The sequence below is a fragment of the Natator depressus genome, chromosome 1 (genome assembly GCF_965152275.1).
Source record: "Natator depressus isolate rNatDep1 chromosome 1, rNatDep2.hap1, whole genome shotgun sequence".
Taxonomy (NCBI): Eukaryota; Metazoa; Chordata; order Testudines; family Cheloniidae; genus Natator; species Natator depressus.
The window spans coordinates 216,409,283-216,433,985 of record NC_134234.1 but is presented as its reverse complement, the minus strand read 5'-3'; the positions used below and the strand labels follow the sequence as shown (position 1 = coordinate 216,433,985).

At 40.7% G+C, this 24,703-nt stretch overlaps 1 protein-coding gene across 3 annotated transcripts in view; it reads left to right on the top strand.

The window, feature by feature from the left end:
* Positions 1 to 24,703, top strand: part of TSPAN11 (tetraspanin 11) — a 220,117-nt gene that overhangs the window by 6,958 nt on the left and 188,456 nt on the right. For 2 of the 3 annotated variants that reach the window (XM_074935605.1, XM_074935598.1), the window contains exons 2-3: positions 8,112 to 8,189; positions 15,275 to 15,372. In XM_074935605.1, the coding sequence (XP_074791706.1) occupies positions 15,286 to 15,372 (87 nt within the window). In that variant the 5' untranslated portion in view covers positions 8,112 to 8,189; positions 15,275 to 15,285. Of the gene's footprint in view, positions 1 to 4,604; positions 4,788 to 8,111; positions 8,190 to 15,274; positions 15,373 to 24,703 lie in introns of those variants that run through there. The other variant, XM_074935592.1, reaches the window with a different exon arrangement.

Here is a 24,703-nt window from a genome sequence, read left to right as displayed (position 1 = left end):
TAAGGTAATTAAAAAAACAAAATTGCAAGTTTTACAGCAACTGTAAAGCTTGCAGCTTCCTCAAACAGAATATGGTGCTCTCTATATGTAGTACTATAATGTCCTACCTTGAGTATTTGTTGGTTTAAGGGATCAGCTGGCAAAAAGCCATATAAATAACTATTGATTGTTTTTTGGTGATCTGAAAGAGGGAACACTTTTTTCCCCACTCTGATTTATGTTAAATGTGAAATTAATGCCACTCTGTGCACTAATAAAAACAACACAATTCTGCATATATTAACTGTTTGGCCCAGTGCATATACCTATGTGTTTTGACCTGTTTGTATTCCTGCCTCATGAGTATTCATTATTTGCCCCAATGCAGTTCTATATGTTGTTTCAAAATCTCTTTTTAAAAAGAAAAAATAAAAATTTTATACTGCAAAATATTAGAAAAAGAATTCTTTGTTCACTTTTAAATTTGACAATAACATCAGGGTAGTCACACAGAATCAGTAGTGATCAATGGACAGAGAATCACAAGATACATTTGTGATAAGAAGCAAAATCTAATCCCAAATGTTTGGGGGGTTTTTTAATTTAAAAGGAAATCTGTATTATCTCAGCAAACTGACCTCTCTATACTGCAGTATCTCAGCTGCCAATGTAACTTCTTTGACTCGTTTGATTATACTTGTTTAATCTCCCATGCACTGTCTAGTCGGTATACAGTTTCAACGTCTGATAAAAGCCAGTAGTCCAACTACTGGCCATCTTTGAATGACCTCATCCAGGAATTAACCTTTTGGCTAATTATCACTGCCTGGGCTTGGGCCTTAAATCTTGGTATAATAGAATCCCATTCTTGCTTTGCTAAACATGGTTGAAAGGTAAATTTTCTAACTGAGCTTCCTTTGGAAAGGTAAATCGAGTGGCTTTTGTAGTAGGCTGCCTGTTTTATTTCAGATTCTTATAACTGCCCATCCTCTCATACAGTCAGGAACGCATGCAACTCTTAATTCACAGATGGGGATATATTGCACTGTCTCTTTACCCTCTAAAACCTGGGATTTCAGTATTGAAGAACTGCTGATCAAAAATACCGAAATCTTCACATCATTCCAAATGTTCTACAATGTGTAATACGTTTGAAATTACAAATCATGGCACAGAGTTGTCTGTCAGTTAATAAACTCATTGCTCTGAGGACAATTTTCTTATGACCTAGGCATGGTATTGGATATGAGTTAATATCTCTAATTGATTTCATAATTTTGTAATACTTGAGTTTTTCTAGATTTTTAAAGCGTGATTCTGTTCTGACAAGTGACTATGTAAAAATAGCATCTTGTTACCAAACAGACCTGCTGCTCCCCGTGTGTGTTCAGAGGCACATCTCCTCACTTTAGTGACTAAAGTACATTTTTTTACTCCTTTTCACACCCATTCACCTTCCAGAGCCAGCCCAATTCAGGGAGAGCGAGCTGGATTCTGTGATCTTTCATATATCAAATAAATGGTTTTACTAAATTCCAGGTTAAAGTTTAATCACTTACACCAGCGAAAATCCATGCCAATAGGATTGGTTTGCCTGGTGTCTCTAAGATGTACGCTTAAAATAGAGCTTGCTAAATTTGTGTTATTTCCCAGAGCAGGGAATGAAGAGATTTATTTCTCCCAGAGACTCAAAGAGGACCCTTTAATTATCCCTTGATCCTTTGGATAGTCTGCATATAAAAATCTACAGATAAGGAGACTTGATTTATTTTTATCTTCTAGATTTTCATTTACATGTGCTTAATTAAAATGTAAGTGCTGTATTGCTCGTAAAGAGCTGTTGTTTTTTTTAAATCTAGTTTAGGGTCAGCAAAGGATCTGACGAAGGCTGATTAGTGTTACAAGTTAGTAGGTGAACAATAGCAAAAAAATTGAAAGAAGTGACTGAGACACTAGACGGGGAGGTGGTGGGCCTTATTCACATGCTCAGGATCTAAATATCAGCATATTTGGGGTTGGGAAGAAATTTTCCTCTGGGTCAGATTGGCAGAGACCTGGGGGGTTTTCGCCTTCCTCTGCAGCCTGTGGCATGGGTCACTTGCAGGTTAAACTAGTGTAAATGGTGGAGTCTCTGTAGCTTGAAGTCTTTAAATCATGATTTGAGGACTTCAGTAACTCAGCCAGAAGTTAAGGTTCTATTACAGGAGCGGGTGGGTGAGGTTCTGCGGCCTGCAATGTGCAGGAGGTCAGACTGGATGATCATGATGGTCCCTTCTGGCCTTAAAGTCTATGAGACTATTTTAAATCTCATTGTTAATATGGTTTAAAGCTCTGTGATCTTAAACTACCAAGTGCAAATGCATGACACTGTATGTCCCAAAATGAATAGTTACGAGCTTTCATCTATATTTGACCCAAGACCCAAATTCCTGACACTTCTCTTAGAATGGGTCATGAAGCAAAACAAAAATAATGGAGAACGGAATTTCAAAAGATTTGAGGATCATTTCATTCACGTAGTTAAAGTATTATCCCTAGCCTCTCTTTGCCAGAAGTTGAGAATGGGCGACAGGGGATAGATCACTTGCTGATTACGTGTTCTGTTCATTCCCTCTGGGGCACCTGGAACTGTCCACTGTTGGAAGACAAGATTCTGGGCTAGATGGACATTTGGTCTAACCCGGTATGGCCATTCTTATGTTATGTTCTAAGACCTTACATATGGAAAAGCTTTTGTCATCAAGATTCACTGGCAGCAGAACTGCATTGGCCAGATTTTCCTCATGCCAGTTTTACACCTGTGTAACTCCATTGACTTCAATGGATTTGATCCTGATTCTGACTGAAGTGAGAGGAAAATCAGGCCCATCATTTTGAGGCAAGGCTACCCTTCTAATAAAACATCTCAATGAGGCTCTGTAAAACCTGTTTAAATAATTAGGCCGTTGTGGGTTTATGTCCCAAAAACGAAGAGTAAAAGGGCATAACACTGATTTGAAAGTTACTTTTCTTCCATTGTAGGATCCCTTACTTAAGTCATTAGATGAGCTTTCTTGGTAGCCAGTCTGTGCTACTGGAAATGCCATTAAGCATGAGCCTGGCCTCTTTCAGAAACAGTTGCAAGAACCACCTCTTTGCCCAGTGTGCCCCAAGAATTGAGCAAAGCACTTAAGCATTTATTTAACTTTAAGCACACTTGCTGAAGTGCTCTGTTGGATCCAGGCCCACATCTTGTCTAACTGACTTGCAAAACTGCATGCATCAAGAAAGCAGGGTGTTTGGTCTCTCTCACTGAGACCTTGAAAATGAGAGGAAGAGTCAGAGCATGCTAAATTCTACCCTCATTTAACAGCAGCAGACAGCAGAATTTGGCTCAGTAAAAAATTGCTTTGCGGTGTCACAAAATGGCCCCAAAATATGCTGCTATCTTTCTTTTCAAACCCTTGAACACCTTCCCCCATTACCATAACATTTCCCAACACCCCACAGATACTGTCTATCAGTATTCCATGCTATAGGTGAACTTGCCTTTTCCCTTATTCAGCCCAGACTAGGATCATTCCAGATAGTATGAACCCAGCTGTGCATGAAGTACGGGAATGAGACAGTGTCATATTCTCGGTGGGTCTGCACTTTCATGAGAGCTTTATTTTACTTCTCTAAATGTCCTCGTGAAGATTTGTCTTCTGGCCAGGAGACATTAACTGAGATCTGTAAGAACAGGGAACTAATCTGAGTGACTATGCAAATGAGGTGATCTTAATATGGGAGTGACTACGTTAATAATTGTGTTAAGGCTCTGAGTGTGCCTGAATATCTGAACTAGATGTGTCCAGAAGTCTGAGCAGATGTAGAGCGAGCTGACTGATCAGACTGTTAATAAGGACTCTGGTTGCTCTCTAAACAACTACCCTCTTAAGAGCTTCACCAGAAGTTACTTCTTCAGGGCTGTTTACACGCTGCTGTAGGTTGGCATCAACAGTTCAGACTATTCTTCAATAAATATGGATTACACACTCTGCTCCTTCTGCTACATTGTAAAAAGAGCAGACCAAGGCCATCTCCTTTTTGGTGCAAAGGTCTGAATGTAGCACCACTTCTGCAGGGTCTGATTTAGGGGCAGGCGACCGAGGCGACTGCTTGGGATGCCAGGCTTGCGGGGGTGCCAGGCTCGGGGTGCTGTTTTTGTTGTTAGCAACAAAAGGGAAAATAGAATGTTTGAAATGAAATGTTTCAGGTATTCCATATGTGGATTCATTTTTCACTCCTAGAATGCTCTGAAGCTTTGTAGAATCTTATGGAACCTTCCAGACTTTCTGAGAACTACATTTTCCTCGAATCTCCTAGACTGTTGTCAACCGTGCTCTCGTGGGTATACGAGGGGTGGGAAGTTGGTTCTAAGGGTAGAGATGAGGTGATGGGAAACTTGGAAGAAAAATTCAAAAGGGAGTTTTTTTTGCTCCCTCGTTGACACTGCTCAAGTGTCCATCAAAGAAAGGTTTGGACAAATGAAGCACCACAAGAAGACCTGGAGGTATTTGTATGACCTGAGTAAGTTGCAGACAGGAAAACACTCTTGAATAATTTTACAGACCTTCACCGGACGCTGACACATGGGGAATGTTTGGATGTCAGTGATAAAGACGTCTATGTCGAATTGGACAACATTCGTCACATTTTGCGACACGGGAAGCACTCTCCACTCCAAGTATTCCAGTTCGTTCATGATGCAGAACTGAAAGACACTTTTTCTAATGTGTGGAGAGCTTTGAGGATTCAGTTCATACTGCTGGTCCCAGTCACGAATGGTGAGTTCAGCTTTTCGAAGCTCAGGCTCATTAAAACATATCTTTGATTGATGATGGCCAACGAGAGACTCATATTGTTGCTATTTTATCTCTTGAAAATGCCACTGGCCAGTCTTTGGATCTCTCTGATGCTGTGCTTCAGTTTGCAAGGGCAAGGGCAAGAAAAGCAACCTTTTGAACTAAAGACTGACACTTACTGTAACACTATTTAATACTGGGCCACCCAATGTTAGTGCACAGTTCAATTTCTTGATGTTAATACATTTCAGTTATTCTTAATTTAAAAAGTTTCTATAAGCTTAGAGGGGGAAAAATTATTTGCTTATATATGCCATGAATAAATACAGATTTACAGATTCTAGCGTGCAAATTTATCGTCTTATATGACAGGGACAAATCATGCATGCAAATCATGCATCAAAGTCGTGAACTGGGCTACATATGCAATAAAAGATAAGGTATTCAAAAATTTAATGGAGGAAGGGTGCCATTTGTTCTAGGGTCAGCCCCTTCTACGGGCTCAGGACTTGTCTCCTGATTTGTCGCCCGCTAGTAAATAGAACTTCCCAACTGCATACCACCTGCCCTAGAGTTACTGACAGAGCTGTTAGCTTTGCTCCAGAAAATAAAACTTCCTTGTTAGCGGATGACAGATGATCCAGAAATCTGGTTGCAATTTTTGGACTCTTTGTTTTTAAAGTACTCTAATTTTTCAAAAACATTGTAAATGCAAATTTTTGGAAATACAGAAGATTTAAACTGTAACTTGAAGTCTTTAAATCATGATTTGAGGACTTCAGTAACTCAGCCAGAGGTTAGGGGTCTATTACAGGAGTGGGTGGGTGAGGTTCTATGGCCTGCAATGTGAAGGAGGTCAGACTAGATGATCATGATGGTCCCTTCTGGCCTTAAAGTCTATGAGTCCTGAATGATTCTTAACAAAAGTTCCAGTCTTCTTTAGAATTATTCCTATTGTGACTATTTGGTTTTGCCGTAGGAAAGCTTTTTTTAGAGATAATAGTGCTGGAAACAAGTCAAGAAATTAAATTTAGTTTTTGGAAACAAATCCAAACATATTTGTGTGGAATTACTTTTTATTTAATGTCCTTGTGAGAATCCTTCACAGTCTTAGAGCGAACTCGTGACTGTCACTTGGAAAAACTTCAGTTCTTTCATTTTTGCTGTAAACATGTCTATAAGTTTTGTATTTCCTTTTGACTAATTAATATTAAAATGTTATATTATGGTCTTGTCTACGCTGCCGCTGGGACTACGTTAGCAAGAACCAGTTTTTAAATTGATCTCCCTAGTCTCTAGTGTTTGTAAAAATGGTTCAGGCCTTATCTGTGTTGGACAAAGAAATCACGTTGGCACCTGCTAAACAAGATTCACCCCTCAAGTCCACTTCTTATTCTGACATTAATCTGCACTGCTGGCCTTTATGCAGAGATCACAGCAATGCTGAAACACACATTGCCAGCCCAATCTCCATTTTGTTTTCAGTCTCTGAACCAGAACTTACTGTGACGTTGCACTCCATATGTTTTATGAAAATATGCTTATGAATGTGAATATGATATAACTGAAAAATGCTTTATGCAAAAGATCTCTTGTAAGGTATCATTACAAAGCTTATAACCTACGAGTGTGTTCATCCTATTTGTTTGCATCTATTATTTCTATGTCTGGAGTTAGGACAGGGGCAGGCAAACTTTTTGGCATGAGGGCCACATCGGGTTTCTGAAATTGTATGGAGGGCCGGTTAGGGGAGGCTGTGCCTCCCCAAACAGCCAGGCGTGGCGTGGCCCGGCCTGCACCCGGACCCCGCCCTGATTGCTCCCTGCTGCTGCATCCAACCCCCACTCTCCTTCCTTCCTGACTGCCCCCATTCAACCCCCCTTTTCCCCACCCTCTGACCGCCTGACCCCTATCCACACCCCTGCCCCCTGACCACCACCCCGAACTTCCCTGCCCTCTGTCCAACTCCCCCTGCTCCCTGCCCCCTGACCGTGCTGCCTGGAGCACCGGTGGCTGGTGGCGCTGCAGCCGCGCCACCCAGAGCACCAGGACAGGCAGCCGCACTGCCCGGCTGGAGCCAGCCACACCACCGCGCAGCAGAAAGCACCGGGTCAGGCTGCGGCTCTGAAGCTGCACTGCCCGGCAAGAGCTCGCAGTCCTGCCGCCCAGAGCATTGCACCGGCGGCACAGCGAGCTGAGGCTGTGGGGGAGGGGGAATACCAGGGGAGAGGGCCGGAGCTAGCCTCCTGGGCCAGGAGCTCAGGGGCCTAGCAGGAGGGTCCCGTGGGCTGTAGTTTGCCCACCTCTGAGTTAGGAGAATAAGAAATAAACTTGTATTACTAATGTAAACATATTAAGTGGAAGCCATTAAGGGAATTTCAGAATCAATGAACTGTAAATGGCTCTGTTTCCTTGCAAACTTTCCTGTGTACGTATGGGCTAGCCCAGGAAGAATGGAGGCTGGGGTCTCACAGGAAATGTGACCATGTCACCTGATGATGAAATCCATCTTAACTCTGGTACTTTTCCATTTAGAAGGGGGGTGGAGACCCAGAGAGACAAAATATTCCCACCTTGTGCCAAAGCTTTAAAAGGGGGGTGGAGCAGGACAAAGGGCTGCCAGTCATGAGAAAACCCCTAGTTACCACCTAAGATGTCTGCTGGAACTAACCAGGACTGTACCAGGGGAAAGGATTGGGCCCAGACTAGGAAGGAGTCTAGTCTGTGAAAGAAGCTTATTGGAACATCTCTGAGGGTGAGATGTTACCTGTAATCAGTTTCTTAATGTATTAGGCTTAGACGTGCATGTTTTTGCTGTATTTTGCTTGGTGACTTACTTTGTTCTGTCTGTTATTACTTGAAACCACTTAAATCCTACTTTTTATACTTAATAAAATCACTTTTGTTTATTAATTAACCCAGAGTAAGTGATTAATACCTGGGGGCGCAAATAGCTGTGTATATCTCTCTATCAGTTTTATAGAGGACAGACAATTTATGAGTTTACCCTGTACAAGTTTTATCCAGAGTAAACCAGATTTAGTTGGGGTTTGGATCCCATTGGGAACTGGGTGCTGGAGACAGGTAAACCTGCTGAGCTGTTTTCAGTTTAGTCTGCAGCTTTGAGGGTGTGGCCCAGACCCTAGGTCTGTGCTGCAGCAGGGGGGCATGTCTGGCTCAACAAGAGAGGGTTCTGGAGTCCCAAGCTGGCAGGGAAAACGGGCTCGGAGGTAATTTCAGCACATCAGGTGACAGTCTCAAGGGGGTCTCTGTGACCGAACCTGTCACATCTATATCTTTTTGCAGCTTTTCTGAGCCCTCAGGAGCAACATCTTCAGGAACAACTTCTTTGTTGTCTTTGACCTGGGTCCTGATCTCACACAGGTGTGTATCAACAGTGACTCAATGGAAAATAGAATTATATGGTGTCAACTTGCTGTACCCGGATCAGGACTGTATCCTTTTGATATTAGTGGGAATTTCATGTGTGAAATTAAGGTAAAATTTAGTCTTTCCTGTTCAATGCCTGATATAGTGTCAATTTTGTCTGATTTATGCAATTCCTACTCTCCTCCAGCCACTAGCCTCTGCAAAAGAAGTTCCATGTTACATGGACATTCTCTGTTGCTGGATGAAATGCCACCTCTTTCCCTGTTACCTAGGCCTGTAACCTTTGATCCTCCCTCACTCTCACCTTTCACATCCAGGCTGTATGCAAGTCCTACCACTTCTTCCCCCACACCATCTCCAAGATAGCAACTTGTCTGTCTGTCTGTTTTGAGCCCTCATCATCTACTGATTTGACTACTTCCACCTCCTCCTGTCTGGCTCCTTGACACCCATATCGCTTGTCTTCTGTCTATTCAAAACTCTACTCCTAAGATCTGCCTTCCCCTTTGATCCTTCCACTGGCTCCCCTTTCTCCATAACATCCAGTTTAAGCTTCTTGTGCTGTCTTTCAGAGCCTTCCAAAGCTCAGTTCTCCCACTTAGCTGACCTTGTGTTTTATCACCGCATCCCTTACCCCTCAATGCTTCTAGCCTTGTTACCCTGTCTGCTTCTCCCACAAATGTCTTCTTGCTTCTTCCATGCCACCCTCTGCATAAGGAACACCTTTTCCTAAATTGATCCTTAGGCTTCTACCCTCTCCATGTTTAAGTTCCTCCTCAAGACTTACTTTGGCCTGTGTGAAATTGGCCAGCTAGTGTCCATTGACTCTGACTATAAAAGCAAACCCCCATCTGTTTTATTCCATGATGCCAAGCACGAGTCCATGCAGAGTAATCTGTAATCTTTTTGAGACTACCCTGTCATCTCCACCTTAATTTTAAACATTATGCTTAAATCCCATTGTAGTCAATGGGATTCCAACCTGCCCAAAATTAAACATGTGCTAAAGGTCATTGTTGAATAGGTGTGGACTGCTCAGTCGGTGCCTATAAGTGGAGCTGAAATGCAGTGAATGGAAGTGAAAGTCCAAAACCACTATAAACATGTTCCATGGTAATGCTTTTTTTTTTTTGGCTGAGGATTTAGAAAATGGAGACGACAGTACTAAATATTTAATACTGAGTAGGAGATGCTTCGTTTAAACCGGAGATGACCCAGAAAGCAAGAGAAATTCACAGACTGAGCTTTACATAGCATGAAAATGCACTCATTTTTGTCAAGAGAAGCATTTTCCATGCCCACCATCCCCTTCCCTATCATAATGCGTTTGGGAAGGTCCGAGTACTTTTTCTGTGCTCGGGGAAAGAACGTTGTGACAAAACTTTGCAACCTAGAGACTGCTTTGGCCACCACTTTGGGATGCTCCCACCACCAGAGAGTGTAGTCAACCTCATTTTCAAGACTGGGCCTGATTTGGTAGCAGTGTCATGTGTCGCAAGTCCCCAAAGCTGGCCGAGTGAGAGCCTTACCCTCTGCGCCCCACCACCGCCCTGCAAGGCTAGACAAAGAAACTGCAGCTGATGCCCCGCAAACAGAGGATGCGCCCACTGGCACAGCGGGATCAGCTGACTAGCAGCAGACAGCTAATTGCATACCTCCTAGCATAAAGCTTCTTGTTCCTGCCTCACCTCTTGTCTGAGCAACTATTTGCTAGGCCTGGTGCTGGCCAGACCCCGGAGACCAAGTTCCTGCCTCGTCCCCTGGTTCCTGCTCCTTATTCCTGTTAAAACCCTTTGTTCCTGGTTTCTGCTTCCTGGCCCTGACTCCATTTACAGACCCCTAGCTTGACCCTGGGCGTGATTTCTAACTGTGACTCCAGCTGTGATCCTTGGTGTGGCTTCTAACCCTGACTCTCTTTTCTAGGCTCTGACCACTAAGTAACACCCCCCACATTATGGGTCCTGACAAGATGCTCTGTAGGCTTAAGTGGCGTCTAAGTGGCATTTGAAAGCCTAACATGCACCCTGTTCACGGGGAGCAGAAGGCCAAGCAGAGGCCCATGCACCATCATGTAAGATGTTTTTTGAGGACTTAAGTGGTGCATATGTCTTATGTGGGGCTCTTTACAGAGGGATGAATTTCATCCTATATGTGGCTTTCCAATTGGGAGAGGGCAGCTTTTTACACAAATATTCAATGTGATTGGACTTTCTTTTGAGCTAAGGGCTTATCTAGATGTGCAGTTAGTGTGTGGCAAGCTGGAATGTAAATCTACAGTGCACTAGCACGCGATGCACAAAATGTCCGTGTGGACCTTGCTTCCATGCACTAAAATTTCCTAGTGTGCATTGGCCTACTGTACCGCTGTTTCAAAGCAGAAACTACGAAAAAGCATACATTGTAATTGACAATTTCCCATAAGAAAAGTATCACTTTTAATAGAATCTTTTCTCTTTTCTTGTGGATGGTAGGGTGGGTGTCTGATGTCTCAGAATTCAGCAAGCTTGGACTTTCTGAAGCATTTGGACTGGATAGGAAGGGGTGGTTTGTTTTGTTTTATTTTATATGATGCAAATCGAACCCAAGCCAACTGTTGCTGAGATTCAGGAAACTTTGCAGTGAAGTGATAAACGTCAAGCAGCAGATAGCGAAGATTTTACAATGACAGAAGTGTTCAGTCAGTTTAGATTGAAGTACCTAAGGCATTGAAGTGTCTTTATAGAAAATATTTACCTCCAGATAAGGGTAATGAAGCATTTTCAGAGATGCTAGAGGATGTGTCATTAGCAACTTCAGTAATAACCAAGGATTTTAATTTTCAGTTGCCACAGATCAACTGGAATATTCAAGCACTGAATGATGAAAAGGAAAGGGATTGTGTTAATTTTAATATAGGATCAGTTTTTATATTCCTGTGTGTTAGGGAAAACTGGTGAGGGTTACATTTTATAATCTCTGCTCCTGTGAAGAATGTATAGTAAGGGAAGAAACTATAAAGGGTACTGTCATTTGGGAATGTATTTGTATTGTGTTACTGCCTAGGAGCCTCAGTCATGGACCAGGAACCCATTGTACTAGGTGCTGTACAAACACAAAGCAAAACAGAAAGTCCCTGCCCCAAATAACTTACAATCTAAGTAGTCATCTGAATAGCCTCATACTCTAATGTGGTTTCAAATTTCAGCTATTGGAAGCTATTTTTGGACACAAATAGAAGCAAATTAAATCAGTTTGAGTTCTAATCCTGGTTCTGATAGTGTGTGACTGAGACCATCACAATTTTCTGAATCCAGTTTTCCCCTCTATAAACTGGTGGGTTGCGGTTGTGGGAGGATTTTAATTATCAGCCCTGCCCACTCACCCTAAGTGCTGAGACAAAATTTAGGTTATTTCCCAACTGTCACCAGTAAATAAAAGTACTGGAGGCCAAATTCTGCTGTTGGTTACACCTATGCAACTCCATTGTCTTCGGTCGTTTCCCTCTTGTGACACCTATGTATGATGTCTTAAAGGAGTTTCCTAGATTCATAGCATGAAATCCTGGCCCCATTGAAGGCAGTGGCAAAAATCATTGACTTCATTGGTGCCGGGATTCACCGATGCATTTTAGGGCCAGAAGGAACCATTATGATAATCTTTTCTGACCTCTTGCATACCACAGGCCATATAATTTTACCCAATAGCCCAGGGGTGGCCAACCTCAGCCTGAGAAGGAGCCAGAATTTACCAATGTACATTGCCAAAGAGCCACAGTAATATGTCAGCAGCCCCGCAGCGTCTCCCTCCCACCAGCAGCCCTGCCAATCAGCACCTTCCCCTTCCTCCCCGCACCTCCCGATCAGCTGTTTCGTGGCATACAGGAGGCTCCGGGGAGGGGGGGGAGAGGGAGGAGCGAGGGCACGGCAGGCTCAGGGGAGGGGAAGGAAAGAGGGCAGGACCTGTGGCAGAGCCAGGGGTTGAGCAGTGAGCACCCCCCGGCACATTGGAAAGTTGGCGCCTGTAACCCCGGAGTCGGTGCCTATACAAGGAGACGCATATTAACTTCTGAAGAGCCGCATGTGGCTCCGGAGCCATAGGTTGGCCACTGCTGTAGTAGCCTAAGGTCCAACCTGTAGCACAGGTGTAACTGATTGAAACTTACTAAACGACTTTGGTGATGATGCACAAGAAGGAATGGAATCCAGCTCCCTTTCTGAACTGTGTGGGCTCTGCAGGGATAACCGGAATAAAAAGTAGTAAAAACTTATTTTTATGTTCCATGTAAATAGATCTGACTCTGAATGCACATAGAGCAGATCTGTTGAGTAGGAAGGTGCAATTTTTACATAATCACTTTCAAAATAGAACTTATCAAATTCCATATAGTCATCTAATTTTTGCTTAAATACATTAGTACCATTTGACTCCACTACCTAAGTAGGATGTTCATTCCTGCTGTTCTCATTAAAATAATACAATTTTAATTTCTGCTTCCCTATAATGCCTCTTCAGTTAAACCTGTGTTTCCTCTAATTCTGGTCTCCTCAGTGTCCTCAGATCATGAGGTTCAATTTTATACTCTTTTGAGAGTGTAACTACTTCAATCCCGTCCTCTCTGAAAACAAAGTATCCCCAATTTTTTTTTTAAACAATCTCGTCTCATCGGTAAATCCATCCTTTCAACTTATCAATTTATTTGCCCTATGCTTACTGTCTTCTGCTTTGATGGTCAGAAATGGACGCTGCATTTCAAATACAATCTAATCAGTGCTATGTAAAATGACATGCTATCAATGATAGCAGAATATCCTTGGCTTTATATAATCTACTACTCTTCGTTGCCTTCTTTGCTACTAAATACACAGTCAACCAAAAATGTAATGTTTGAGTCGACCAGTACACCCAGCGCCTTTTCCTCTGCTACATTAATTCATTTGATGCCATATAAAACTGTATTTACTTTGGGCATTATTTCTACCTAAGGGCATCATTTTACATTAAATTTCATATTCCACCTCGGCGTCTGTTTGTTTGCCTAATCCATTCCTCTAAGTCTTCACTATTTTCTGTATTTTGATAGCATCTGCGTATCATATCTTTGAATTACTAATAAAAATACAAGGCCAGTTCCTGTTGGTCAGTTGGCAATACCCTGTTCCAATACAGAACCCCGTGATGCTCTGCCTCACCAAATGCCACAGAGAATACCTATCTTTAATGCCCATTCTGTTTTCTACCTACTAATCAGTCCCCAAGCCATTTTAATAATGTATTACCTAACCCGGTGGCTCTCAACCTTTCCAGACTACTGTACCTCTTTCAGGAGTCTGATTTGTCTTGCATACCCCCAACTTTCACTTCATTTAAAAACTACTTGCTTACAAAATCAGACATAAAAATACAAAAGAGTCACAGCACACTATTACTGAAAAATTGCTCACTTTCTTATTTTTACCATATAATTGTAAAATAAATCGATTGGAATATAAATATTGTGCTTACATTTCAGTGTATAGTATACAGAGCAATATAAACAAGTCATTGTCGGTACGAAATTTTAGTTTGTACTGACTTCACTAGTGCTTTTTATATAGCCTGTTGTAAAACTAGGCAAATAAGTAGATGAGTTGATGTACCCCCTAGAAAACCTCAGTGTGCCCCCGGGGTACACATCCCCGGTTGAGAACCACTGAGCTAACCCATATTTTGTTGGTATACACATTAATACATTGTGGAAAACTTTCTGAAAATGCAGACGTTCTGGAGGAGTGAAAATTCCTCCTATTGTTCTGGTCAGTTACCTTCCTCTTGTAAAACCTAATTTTATCACCTCTTGACCTCATCAGAATGAAACCAATCCACCTCAGAGTTCCAATCGCACATCTCACCCTGGGAAAGAATGTTTCTAGAAAGCTTGGACCAAATCATACAAAGTTTCAGACATACCAAGCTTTTAAAATTTCCATGTCGTTCACATTCTCCCAAAGCTTTTTTAGGCTGGAGATATTCCTGAGATAGATGAAGCTGTATAAGGAATAGATAAGGTTGTCTCAGAATTTGTGTTCCTAATGTGGTGCAATGGGTTACTTGGATAATTTTAATTCAAGCATTTCCATACTTTGGAATGTTCAGTGTAGTTTATAAAGATGAATCTTAATTTGACATTTGCATGTTCTCTTCAGGGTATTTCTTGTGATTGAAAGAATCAATCATTTAATTTAATCCTTAACTTCTGGTTAGCAAAGTTTTTACTGGGAACATTAATACTTCCCATCTATCTAGACCAATAGATATATTTAACATGATTGATTTTTCACAAATTGTTCCTTAATTTCAGTCTTCTGAGTTTAATTATATATTTTATTGCATTTTACACCTAATTAACCCTGCAGAGCCAACACGCTTAGAGAGAGGGAGCTGGATTCTAGTCCTTCCTGTGTATCATCAACAAAACTGATGACTGAATTCCAAATATAGTACACTCCTGTTATCTGAATTGCCTTGGAGACATCCAAACGTTCTGCATAACAGGGTGTTCGGATAACCAGAAGCCCTATTAACTAACATAGGGCTACATGGGCGACGACGTTGTAGATTTGGATAACTAGGATTTTTGGATAAAGGAAAGCTGGATAACTAGAATTATACTGTACTTACAGTTGTTTTAACCTACTGAAGGCAATGGGGGTTTTACATATGAGGCTGAGAACAATGTGGGTCACTAAAGATTTGCATGCAGAATCTTTATTACGGGTGATGAACTTCGCAAAAAGAAAAGAACCCAGCTTGATGCTAAGAGCTCAACGTGTGTTTGCAGGGCTGGGAGTTAGAAAAAGTCCTTTTTTTATTTGCAAATTGAGCATATTTGATACAGAAATCATTGAAATTTGGGGCCTCATAATGCCATTTTAAAGTCACTTTTCAGAGTAAGACCTCACTTTAAATTCTGTTCTAGAAGAAAAGGGTGTGTCTCAGGGTTTTTAGGGGAGGAATAATCTGTTTGAAAATTTAAGGGGTGGATGGGTGTGTGTGTGTGTGGGTGGGTGGGTGGATGGGTGTGTGTATAAATAAAAATATATAATATATGTTTTTGTTTCTAGAGACTCCAACAATGTCTCATTTCAACAAAGCTGAGCAAGATGACTGGATGACTGTTTATCTGAAGTATCTCTTGTTTGTGTTTAATTTCTTCTTCTGGGTAAGTGTGACTTCTATGTAATTCTACAGAATAAACTTGTTATGAAGACACCTTTTCTTTGCTCCTGATTCAGCAGGTCATCTCTATTCAGCAAAGCATCCTTAACTTTAGGCATTTGCGTAATCATTGACTTCAGTGGGACTTAAACAAATGCTTAAAGTACTTTGCTGAATAGATATGGACTTAAGCGTATATTTAAATGTTTTGAATTGATATCAATGGGAGTTAGGCACCTAATATGCTTAGGCACTTAAGAAAATCCCACTAATCCTAAGTGACTTTCCCTCAGGCACTCAGCATTTTAGTGGCATAGCTGCTTAGGGTATGTCTACAGTGCTGTTAAACACCTGCAGCTAGCCTATGTCAGTTGACTCAGGCTTGTGGGGCTTGGGCTACTGGGCTGTTTAATTGCCGTGTAGACACTTGGACTGGAGCCCTGACTCTGAGGGCCTCCCCGTCGCGGGGTCCCAAGGCCTGGGTTCCAGCCTGAGCCCGAATATCTACACCACAGTTAACAACCCTGAAGCGCGAGCCTGAGTCAGCTGACTCAGGCCAGCCGCAGTGTTTAATTGTGGTGTAGATATACCCTGGGGTTTAGATTGTGAACCCCTTGCTCATATTAGTGAGCACTGACTCCTCAGGTAAATAATTACTCACCAGTGTGAGCAAAAAGTTCACAGTCTGGCCCTAAGCAAATAAACCCCTCATCCATTTACAGTCCTGTGTGTGCACTGAGTGAACAAAGACTGAGTATGCTTCCTCTGCAATCAGGGGTACGGTAGCTTGCAGGAGTAGACATACCTTAGCTAGCTTTCATCTAGCTCGCTCAGGTCCTGAAGCAGTGAAACTGTGGCAGTGCATGCTTCAGTGCAGGCTGTCCAAGTCCACTTGGAACCCTGGATAGTCACTCACAGGGCTAGCCTGTGCTGAAGCACATGCTGCTGTGGCTTCATTGCTTTGGGACCCAAGCTGGCTAAATTAAAGCTAGCTCATGTATATCTACGTGAGCTGCAGTCACACCCCACAATTGCAGTGCAGATATACCCTTAAAATCCCCTTATCCGGGTAGGGAGCTACTGTTGCTACTTGGCCTTTTATTTCTTCACTTACCCATAATGACAGTGGCTGAACAGGAGTGTGTGGTTTTGGGGTGGTTTTTTTTTTAAGCCCTATTCACAGGAGACTTTACACTTTTTATTTATGGTTGCAATTGATGAATTGCTCTTTTAGCTGTATTTATATTTTTGATGTGTTGTTTTGCGTAGGGTGGATTTGCCACATTTATGTAGTTTGCCTTTTATTAAACAGCACCAAGGCCCACTTTGCATAATCGATATCTTTAGATTTTCTAAAAACTATTCCTAATTCTACTGGGCTGTGTTTAAAAGAGAACATTTGATTTCTTTGTGTTCTGTTCATCTCTATAAAAATGCCTTCTAACAGGTGGTTGAGAAAGTTCCTGATTCCACAGGACCTGAAAGTTATGGGGTTAAATGAAGGGCTTCCCTTGCTTCCTCACTATTTTCAGAATCACTTTTAGCCACAGCTTACTTGGAGGCTTTTCATGCTGCTCACATATTGCTTCTGTTCACCCTATCCCTTATATTTAATCTTAACGGCTGTTCAAGCTTTAGAATCTTTTTTTGAGCTACTTGACTCCAAATAGAATTTAGTGGTTCTTATATCAATTTCTTTGGAAAAAGATGTTAAAAAGCTGTGTGCGAAAACTAATGAACTGCAAATTATATCGGATAGTTTGAACACCAGTGGGTGTACTAGTAAAGGACAATCCACTACATCAAATGAAAGAAGAGGTTTTTGAAAATCATATTTAAGCTTTTAGTATTAGAAGGATAGTTTTGTACAAGACTTAAATAGTGTGGACGTTCATGTTAAGTTCCTCTTGTTTCTGGAAACAACATTGGAGAAGACATTTGAGCCGTCATTGCAGATTACTAATCTTTTTCCTGATGCCTTCTAGATCCTTTCAGACTTCTCATTTTAATTAAGTTTTATATTGTACTTAGAGAACAACTTTTATGTCACTAGTTGATTGGGAGGAGGTAAGGCCCTTCAAGTTGGGCATGCCAAAATGAGGGCACCTCTAATGAAAGGCCACTTTTGAACATCTCTCCTGATGGTGCTCCACAGAATCACAAAAAAACAGCTACTGGTTTTAAAAATCTGAGCTTGCATCAGGTTGTTTACATCAATGCTTCTTTCTGCATAACTTAGTGCATGCAAACATCAGGTACAGATGGAAAGAAACTTCTCGTTTTTTTACTGCAATGATGAGTAAACTTTAAATGTCTCACCTGCTGAAATAGAAATACCTAGTAATGAAAGTCTAGATGGGCTAGAAAACAATTCTACAATAGCTTCTGTACCTCTGGATTTCAATAGTATAGTAGGCTTTGCTGTACCATTTCACGTGTATTAACTAAGCACTGCTTTTTAGCCAGCATGGACAGCATTCTTCTCCTGTTACTTTTTTTTTTCTTCTCTTCAGACTTTATTGGTATGGAGCGTTCTGAATTGGCTGAAAATGTTTTGAGAGCTGTGTCTGAAGAATCTGTCAGTTTTGCTGTATGTTTTATTTTTCTCTTTTTGAAAATTTTCTCTTTGCAATTTGCCTGCTGGGTGACCTAGGGCAAGTCTCTTCACCTCTCCATTCACCTCAGTGTCCCAATCTATAAAATAGAGATAATGATACGGACTAGGACTGTCCATTAAGCGCAGTTGACTCACGTGATTAACTCAAGAATATTAATTGCGATTAAAAAATTAATTGCACTGTTAAACAATAGAATACTAATGGAAATTTATTAAATATTTATTAGATGTTTTTCTACATTTTAAAATGTAATTGAAATCAATATAACCTATTATACAAAGTTGACAGTGCTCACTTTATATTATTTTATTACAAATATTTGCACTGTAAAAATGATAAACAAAAGAAATAGTATTTTTCAGTTCACCTCATACAAGTACCTTAACGCAATCTCTTTATTGTGTAAGTGCAACTTACAAATGTAGATTTTTTTTTTTGTTACATAACTGCACTCAAAAACAAAACAATGTAAAACTTTAGAGCCTACAAGTCCACTCAGTCCTACTTCTTCAGCCAATCGCTAAGAGAAACAAGGTTGTTCACATTTACGGGAGATAATGCTGCCCACTTCTTATTTACAATGTCACCTGAAAGTGAGAACAGGTATTTGCATGGCACTTTTGTAGCCGGCATTGCAAGGTATTTACGTTCCAGATATGCTAAACATTCCTATGCCCCTTCATGCTTCGGCCACCATTCCAGAGGACATGCTTCCATGCTGATGATGCTCGTTAAAAAAATAATGCATTAATTACATTTGTGACTGAACTCCTTGGGGGAGAATTGTATGTCTCCTACTCTATTTTACACGCATTCTGCCATATATTTAATGTTCTAGCAGTCTCGGATGATGACCCAGCACATGTTCATTTTAAGAACACTTTCACTGCAGATCTGACAGAACACAAAGAAGTTACCAATGTGAAATTTCTAAAGATAGCTACAGCACTCGACCCAAGGTATAAGAGTCTGAAGTGCCTTCCAGAATCTGAGAGGGACGCGGTATGGAGCATCCTTTCAGAAGTCTTAAAAGAGCAACACTTTTATGTGGAAACTACAGAACCCGAACTACCAAAAAAGAAAATCAACCTTTCTGCTGGTGGCATCTGACTCAGATGATGAAAATGAACATGCATCGGTCTGCACTGCTTTGGATGGCTATCGAGCAGAACCCGTTATCAGCATAGATGCATGTCCTCTGGAACCGTGGTTGAAGCATGAAGGGACATATGAGTCTTCAGTACATCTGGCACATAGATATCTTGCAACACCGACTATGACAGTGCTATGAGAATGCCTGTTCTCACTTTCAGGTGACATTGTAAACAAGAAGCAGGCAGCATTATTTCCTGCAAATGTAAACAAACTTCTTTGTCTGAGCGATTGGCTGAAGAAGAAGTAGGACTGAGTGGACTTGTAGGCTCTAAAGTTTTACATTGTTTTATTTTTAAATGCAGTTTTTTTTGTACATAATTCTACATTTGTAAGTTCAACTTTCATGATAGAGATTACAGTACAGTACTTGTATGAGGTGAATTGAAAAATACTATTTCTTTTTTTTTTACAGTGCAAATATTTGTAATCAAAAATAAATATAAAGTGAGCACTGTACAGTTTGTATTCTGTGTTGTAATTGAAATCAATATATTGGAAAATGTATAAAATATCCCCAACTATTTAAATAAATGGTATTCTATTATTGTTTAACAGCGCAATGAATCGCGATTAATTTTTTTAATCGCTTGACAGCCCTAATACTCTTTGGTAAAGTGCTTTCAGATCCACTGATGCAAAGTGCTACATAAGATTTAGGTACTATCACTGTTTATTACATTTTGTCAGTTTAATCACTGCAACTAGTTGTGCGACCCTTACTCCCCTTGATGAGAACTTACTGAGTTGAGTAAACCCACTGAAGTCAGAGAGACTACTTGAGTGAATAAGTGTTCACCACAATAAGTAAAGTCTTACCCCACTGGGTCTTAAAGGTCTGATCATGCCCACTTTATCGCATGTGGGGGATACCTTACATGCACAGATCTCCCCCTTTTGCAGGAAGACTGGGGAGAGGAGACAGCCATTCTTTCCAGGTCTGGGATTCCACATAGTTGGAGCAGATGAACAGTGATCATCTTTCATGCTGAGGCAATGTTAAAGCTAGGAAGGTATATGCAGGTAGAATACTAGGAAACATACCATGGAGGAGATAAGAAGAAGCACCATATTCTTCAGAGTGTCTTCCCCACAACAACCATCTGTGTTACAGAGAACTGTTTTGCCTATGCGGAGCCATCTCTACTCGCATCACAGATCCAGGCTGCTGCCAGAAAACACACACAGGCTATTTTTTTAAAAACCTGTAACTTATCATGTGCAGAAGTTCAAGCACATAATGTACTTTACCTCTCCTTCATACTGAATGATAAGTTTTATACATTTATAATACTATTGTTTAGAGACCATGGGTCAAATTCTTGTTTTTACACCAGGGATGAATTTGGCAAGTTGGCCTTTTGATTAACATCACAAGTATTAGGAATTTGTATTAGTGAGCTATCTATAGGCCCCAACCAAGATCAGGACCTCATTATGCTAAATGGTATAGATACGTAGTAACAAACAATCCCTAGCCAATATAGCTTGCAATTTCAATAGAGAAGACAAAGAGTGAGAGGTCACACACAGTAGGTAAGTAATAGAGCTTGAGTAGAACCCAGATCTATCCACTAGACCAAACTGCTTTTCGATAATGGCAAAGTTGTAGCTTCATACTCTCAGGGGCCTTGTCTCAGTTTCTATTTTTAATCAACTGAGCATTTCCTGAGTAAACGCTGAATAAAGATGCCAGGTTTGATCCACTACATTAATGCAATTGTGCTGTTAATATAGTTTTACTCAAATGTATATCTCTACAGTGTTTTGTTTTGTTTTTTAATTGCAAACTATGAAATTGTTGGCACAGATGGGCTAGGTGGTAACATTTTTAAATAGAATTTGCTTTTAAAGCACTGCTAAAATAAATTTTCTGTTGATTTTCCACAAAATGGTGTATCTGCCTCATTACTCAAACTTTTTTTGGCACCCACTGGATTTTCAGAGCAGGAATTTGGTATCCAATTATTTTTAAAAAAAAGGGATTAATCCCGAACCTTGTTGGAATTTTAACAATGCTGCATTCAGTCGGTTCAGATTTCAGCATATGGGATGACTGAATAAATACAAAAAGAGAGGCGGGAGACTTGAGTAAGGTCAGTGGATATGGTACCACAGGCTCATTTAAGAGGCCTTTGCTTTCAGAGTCCAATTTCTAATTGATGAAACCTAGAGAAAAGGAGAAAACCCCCATCTTTCAAAAAGGGGGGAAATGGTTTGTCATTTAGGACATCTAGACTGTAACTGCATTTAAACTCTTTGCACATTGTTATTATTTGTATTGCTGTAGCACATAGGGGACCAATCATGGATCAGGACCCCCATTGTGCTCGGCACTGTACAAACACAGAATCACATCAGAAAACAGACCCTGCCCATAAATATTTGCCTTCTAAAGTAAAAGTTCATTTGACTAGATTAGTGACTCCTTCCTGAGGCAGGAATAAGGATGCAAGGAGGGAGTATAGCTGTGGGATTTGTAAGGTAGATACAATGCCCTATTGTAAAAGTGTGGGCCATCCTACATTCATTCACCACAGGAGTCTGCATTACATGAGCCTCAAAATCTCTCTACACTTGCCAACATCTTTGCATCTTAGCTTTGCTGTTCTGAAGAGTGAGATCATGTTTCCAGCTGGTTTTAAAAGTCTCATGTGGGATTAGAAATTCATGTTTTGTTTTAGACAGGGCTCAAATAGTGATATATTGTCAATGTGAATGGTTTCAAGGCACTGGTGTGGACACACTTCTGCTTGCCCCAGAATGGCTCCCTGAAGGATCTGTGTCGAGTGGTTCAAGTTGGAGATGGGTCCTGAGAGATCTGTGTTCTATTTTCAGTTCTGCCACTGACTGTGTGCAAAGTTGGGCAAATCATTTAGACCAACATTGTCAAAAGTGGCTCCTACTTTTGGGTACCTCCATTTTTGGGTGTTCAACTAGAAACACCTAGGGTCTGATTTTTTTTTTTTTTTTGGAAGGGCCGAGTACCCTACAACTGCTGTTGACTTCATTTGGAATTGTGGGAGCTCAGGGCTTCTGAAAATCCGGCCCTAGGTATTCCAAACTGAACAGCCAAAAATGGAGACAACCAGAATCAGTGGATGCTTATGAAAATGTTTTGTCTTAACCTTTCTGGGCCTTAGTTTCCTCCATCCCCAAAATGGGGGGTACAATGCCCACCTTCGTAAAGCGCTTTGCAGCTATTGGATGTAAAGTGGTATATAAGTGTGTGTTGTTGTTTTTATGCTCTTTTATGCGTCTCTTAGTTGCGTTTGGTACATTGTGCTAGCTCAGATTGTCTGAGAAGGGTGAGAAGTAATTGCTCTAGGTGAAACACTTGCCTTTAGCTCTGCGCGTTCTCATTACTTAAGGGAACTTTTGAAAGTTCCTAATACAAGTCTGGCACAAACCCTGGGTACATGCTTGACCTGCTAGCCCACATTGCACTGTCTTCACGAGTGCTGTTATCTGCACTAGCTGGATTCAAGCTAACTTGGGGAGGATAGCCTGTGTGTAGATATACCCTTAGCGTTATGCTGTGCACCTAGGCTTGTTCTCTGAAGTGCTCCTGCAGCCTCCTGCTAAAATATACACATTGGCACTACACAGCTGCTTTGCATGACTCCTTCAATTGGACAAGAAAGTCCCTTCAGTTAACAGCTGTGAATGGAGGATTCATTTGGAGGAAGTAAATGTATTTTATTTTGATTTATTTTATTATTATTTTTTTCTGAGTTGGGGCAGTGCCCCAAATGATTCAAGCAAGAGGAGGAGGAGCCAATGTGGAGAATAATGTAGAATAATCTTGCCATTAAATTTTCTGATTGACTGACTGTAGGCTGTTACAGTGCCAGAGCCGGTGACATTAGTAGACAGAAGGAAAAGGAGATTTTTAAAGAATTCAGGATGTTATCAATAATCTGAAAGGAAAAAGCTAGAAAATTAAACCCCATAAATCTAGCATGGTGGCTAATTAAGAATACCTCATTAGCATCACAGAAGTTATGCAGAGCACAGAACAAAAAAATGGTGCGACAGTGTTTTATCTGTCGGGGGGAAAGTACGGATAAATAGCAAGGTATAAAAGTGTACTTGGCACCCTAGAGTAATGTTTTAAAAATGTAAAATTCAGCCCATGCTAAGGTAAAACAGAAGACAAACTCTGACAGGTAAGATGTAACACTGAGAGCAAAGGGAACTTTGGACCAGATGAAGTAGCAAAAGATATAAAGACAATATTTAGACATTTTAAAGGTTTCAGAATAGCAGCTGTGTTAGTCTGTATTCACAAAAAGAAAAGGAGTACTAGTGGCACCTTAGAGACTAACCAATTTATTTGAGCATAAGCTTTCGTTAGCTACAGCTCACTTCATCGGATGCATTTTAAAGTACATCAGGAATCAGAAGCCTGCAGGAGAGGCTGTGGATACACTAGACTGCAAGGGGAAAAATCAGAGTATAGATTACAGAGAAGCTAAATGATTTCTTTGCATTGGTCTTCAGAACACAGCATGATGGGGAAGTACCTCCCCTAGGGTTATTCTTTACAAGTTGAAAGAAGTGATGGAACAATTCAGGAAATTAAATTGCATTCAATCATCAAGACTGGATTCTATTCATCTGAACATTCTTAAGGAAATAAAAAATGAAGCATCTCAGCTGCTAACAAAAATATGTCCTATTTAAACAGCTACTATGCAAGATGCCAGGAGTGTGGACCACTTTATACCTACCTTTCAGGGCTTAATCCTATGAGGTGCTGAGCTGCCTCAACTCCCACTGATGCAGGCTGGAGTTGAGAGCGTTCAGTATCTCAGGAAACAAGCTTCAAAAGAGGTGACAGTAATAATAATGCATAGTTTTAATATAGCGCTCTTCATTTTCTAGATCTCAAAATGCTTCACAAAGGAGGTAAGTATCGAGGGCACCCAGCAAGCAAGTGGCAGAGCAAAAACAGAACTCAAGTCCATTCCTGAGACCCTGAGTGCCAGTGTAGTACCCTAGCCGCACTTGGGCCATGATAGACCAGTGAACAATATAGGCCATTACAAATCAGTGTCTGGAAATATAGTTGAGAAGATTACTAATTATAAAGCATGTTGATGAGTAAAAGTTGGTAGGATCAAGCCATCCCAGCTTTTACTAAATTGTGCTTCTCTGCCTTATTGGAATTAACAAACTAATGTCTAGATGAGAAGTGTTTTAAATGCACTAAAAATAATAAACAAATGATTTATTTAGACTTTCTGGAGGCTTTTGATAGAATCCTTCAGAAAATTGGTAACCGCCAGGTAAAAATTAAAACCCTGTCATGGGTTTTTTAAAATGTGGGTAAAAGATAGGAATATAAATGTGGGGATAAATACTAGGATCTGTACTTTTTCATTGTATTTATGATCTGAACCAGAGATGAATCATGAGGTAGCAAAGTTTTCTGGAAAAAAATCATTCAAATTCATACAAAATTAGGTAATTAGGTAACACAATGGCAGATTAAATTAAATGTAGGCCTGCACTTTATAATATTTCTTATGTTGCCCCTTTTTTGATCTGAGGGGCTAGTCA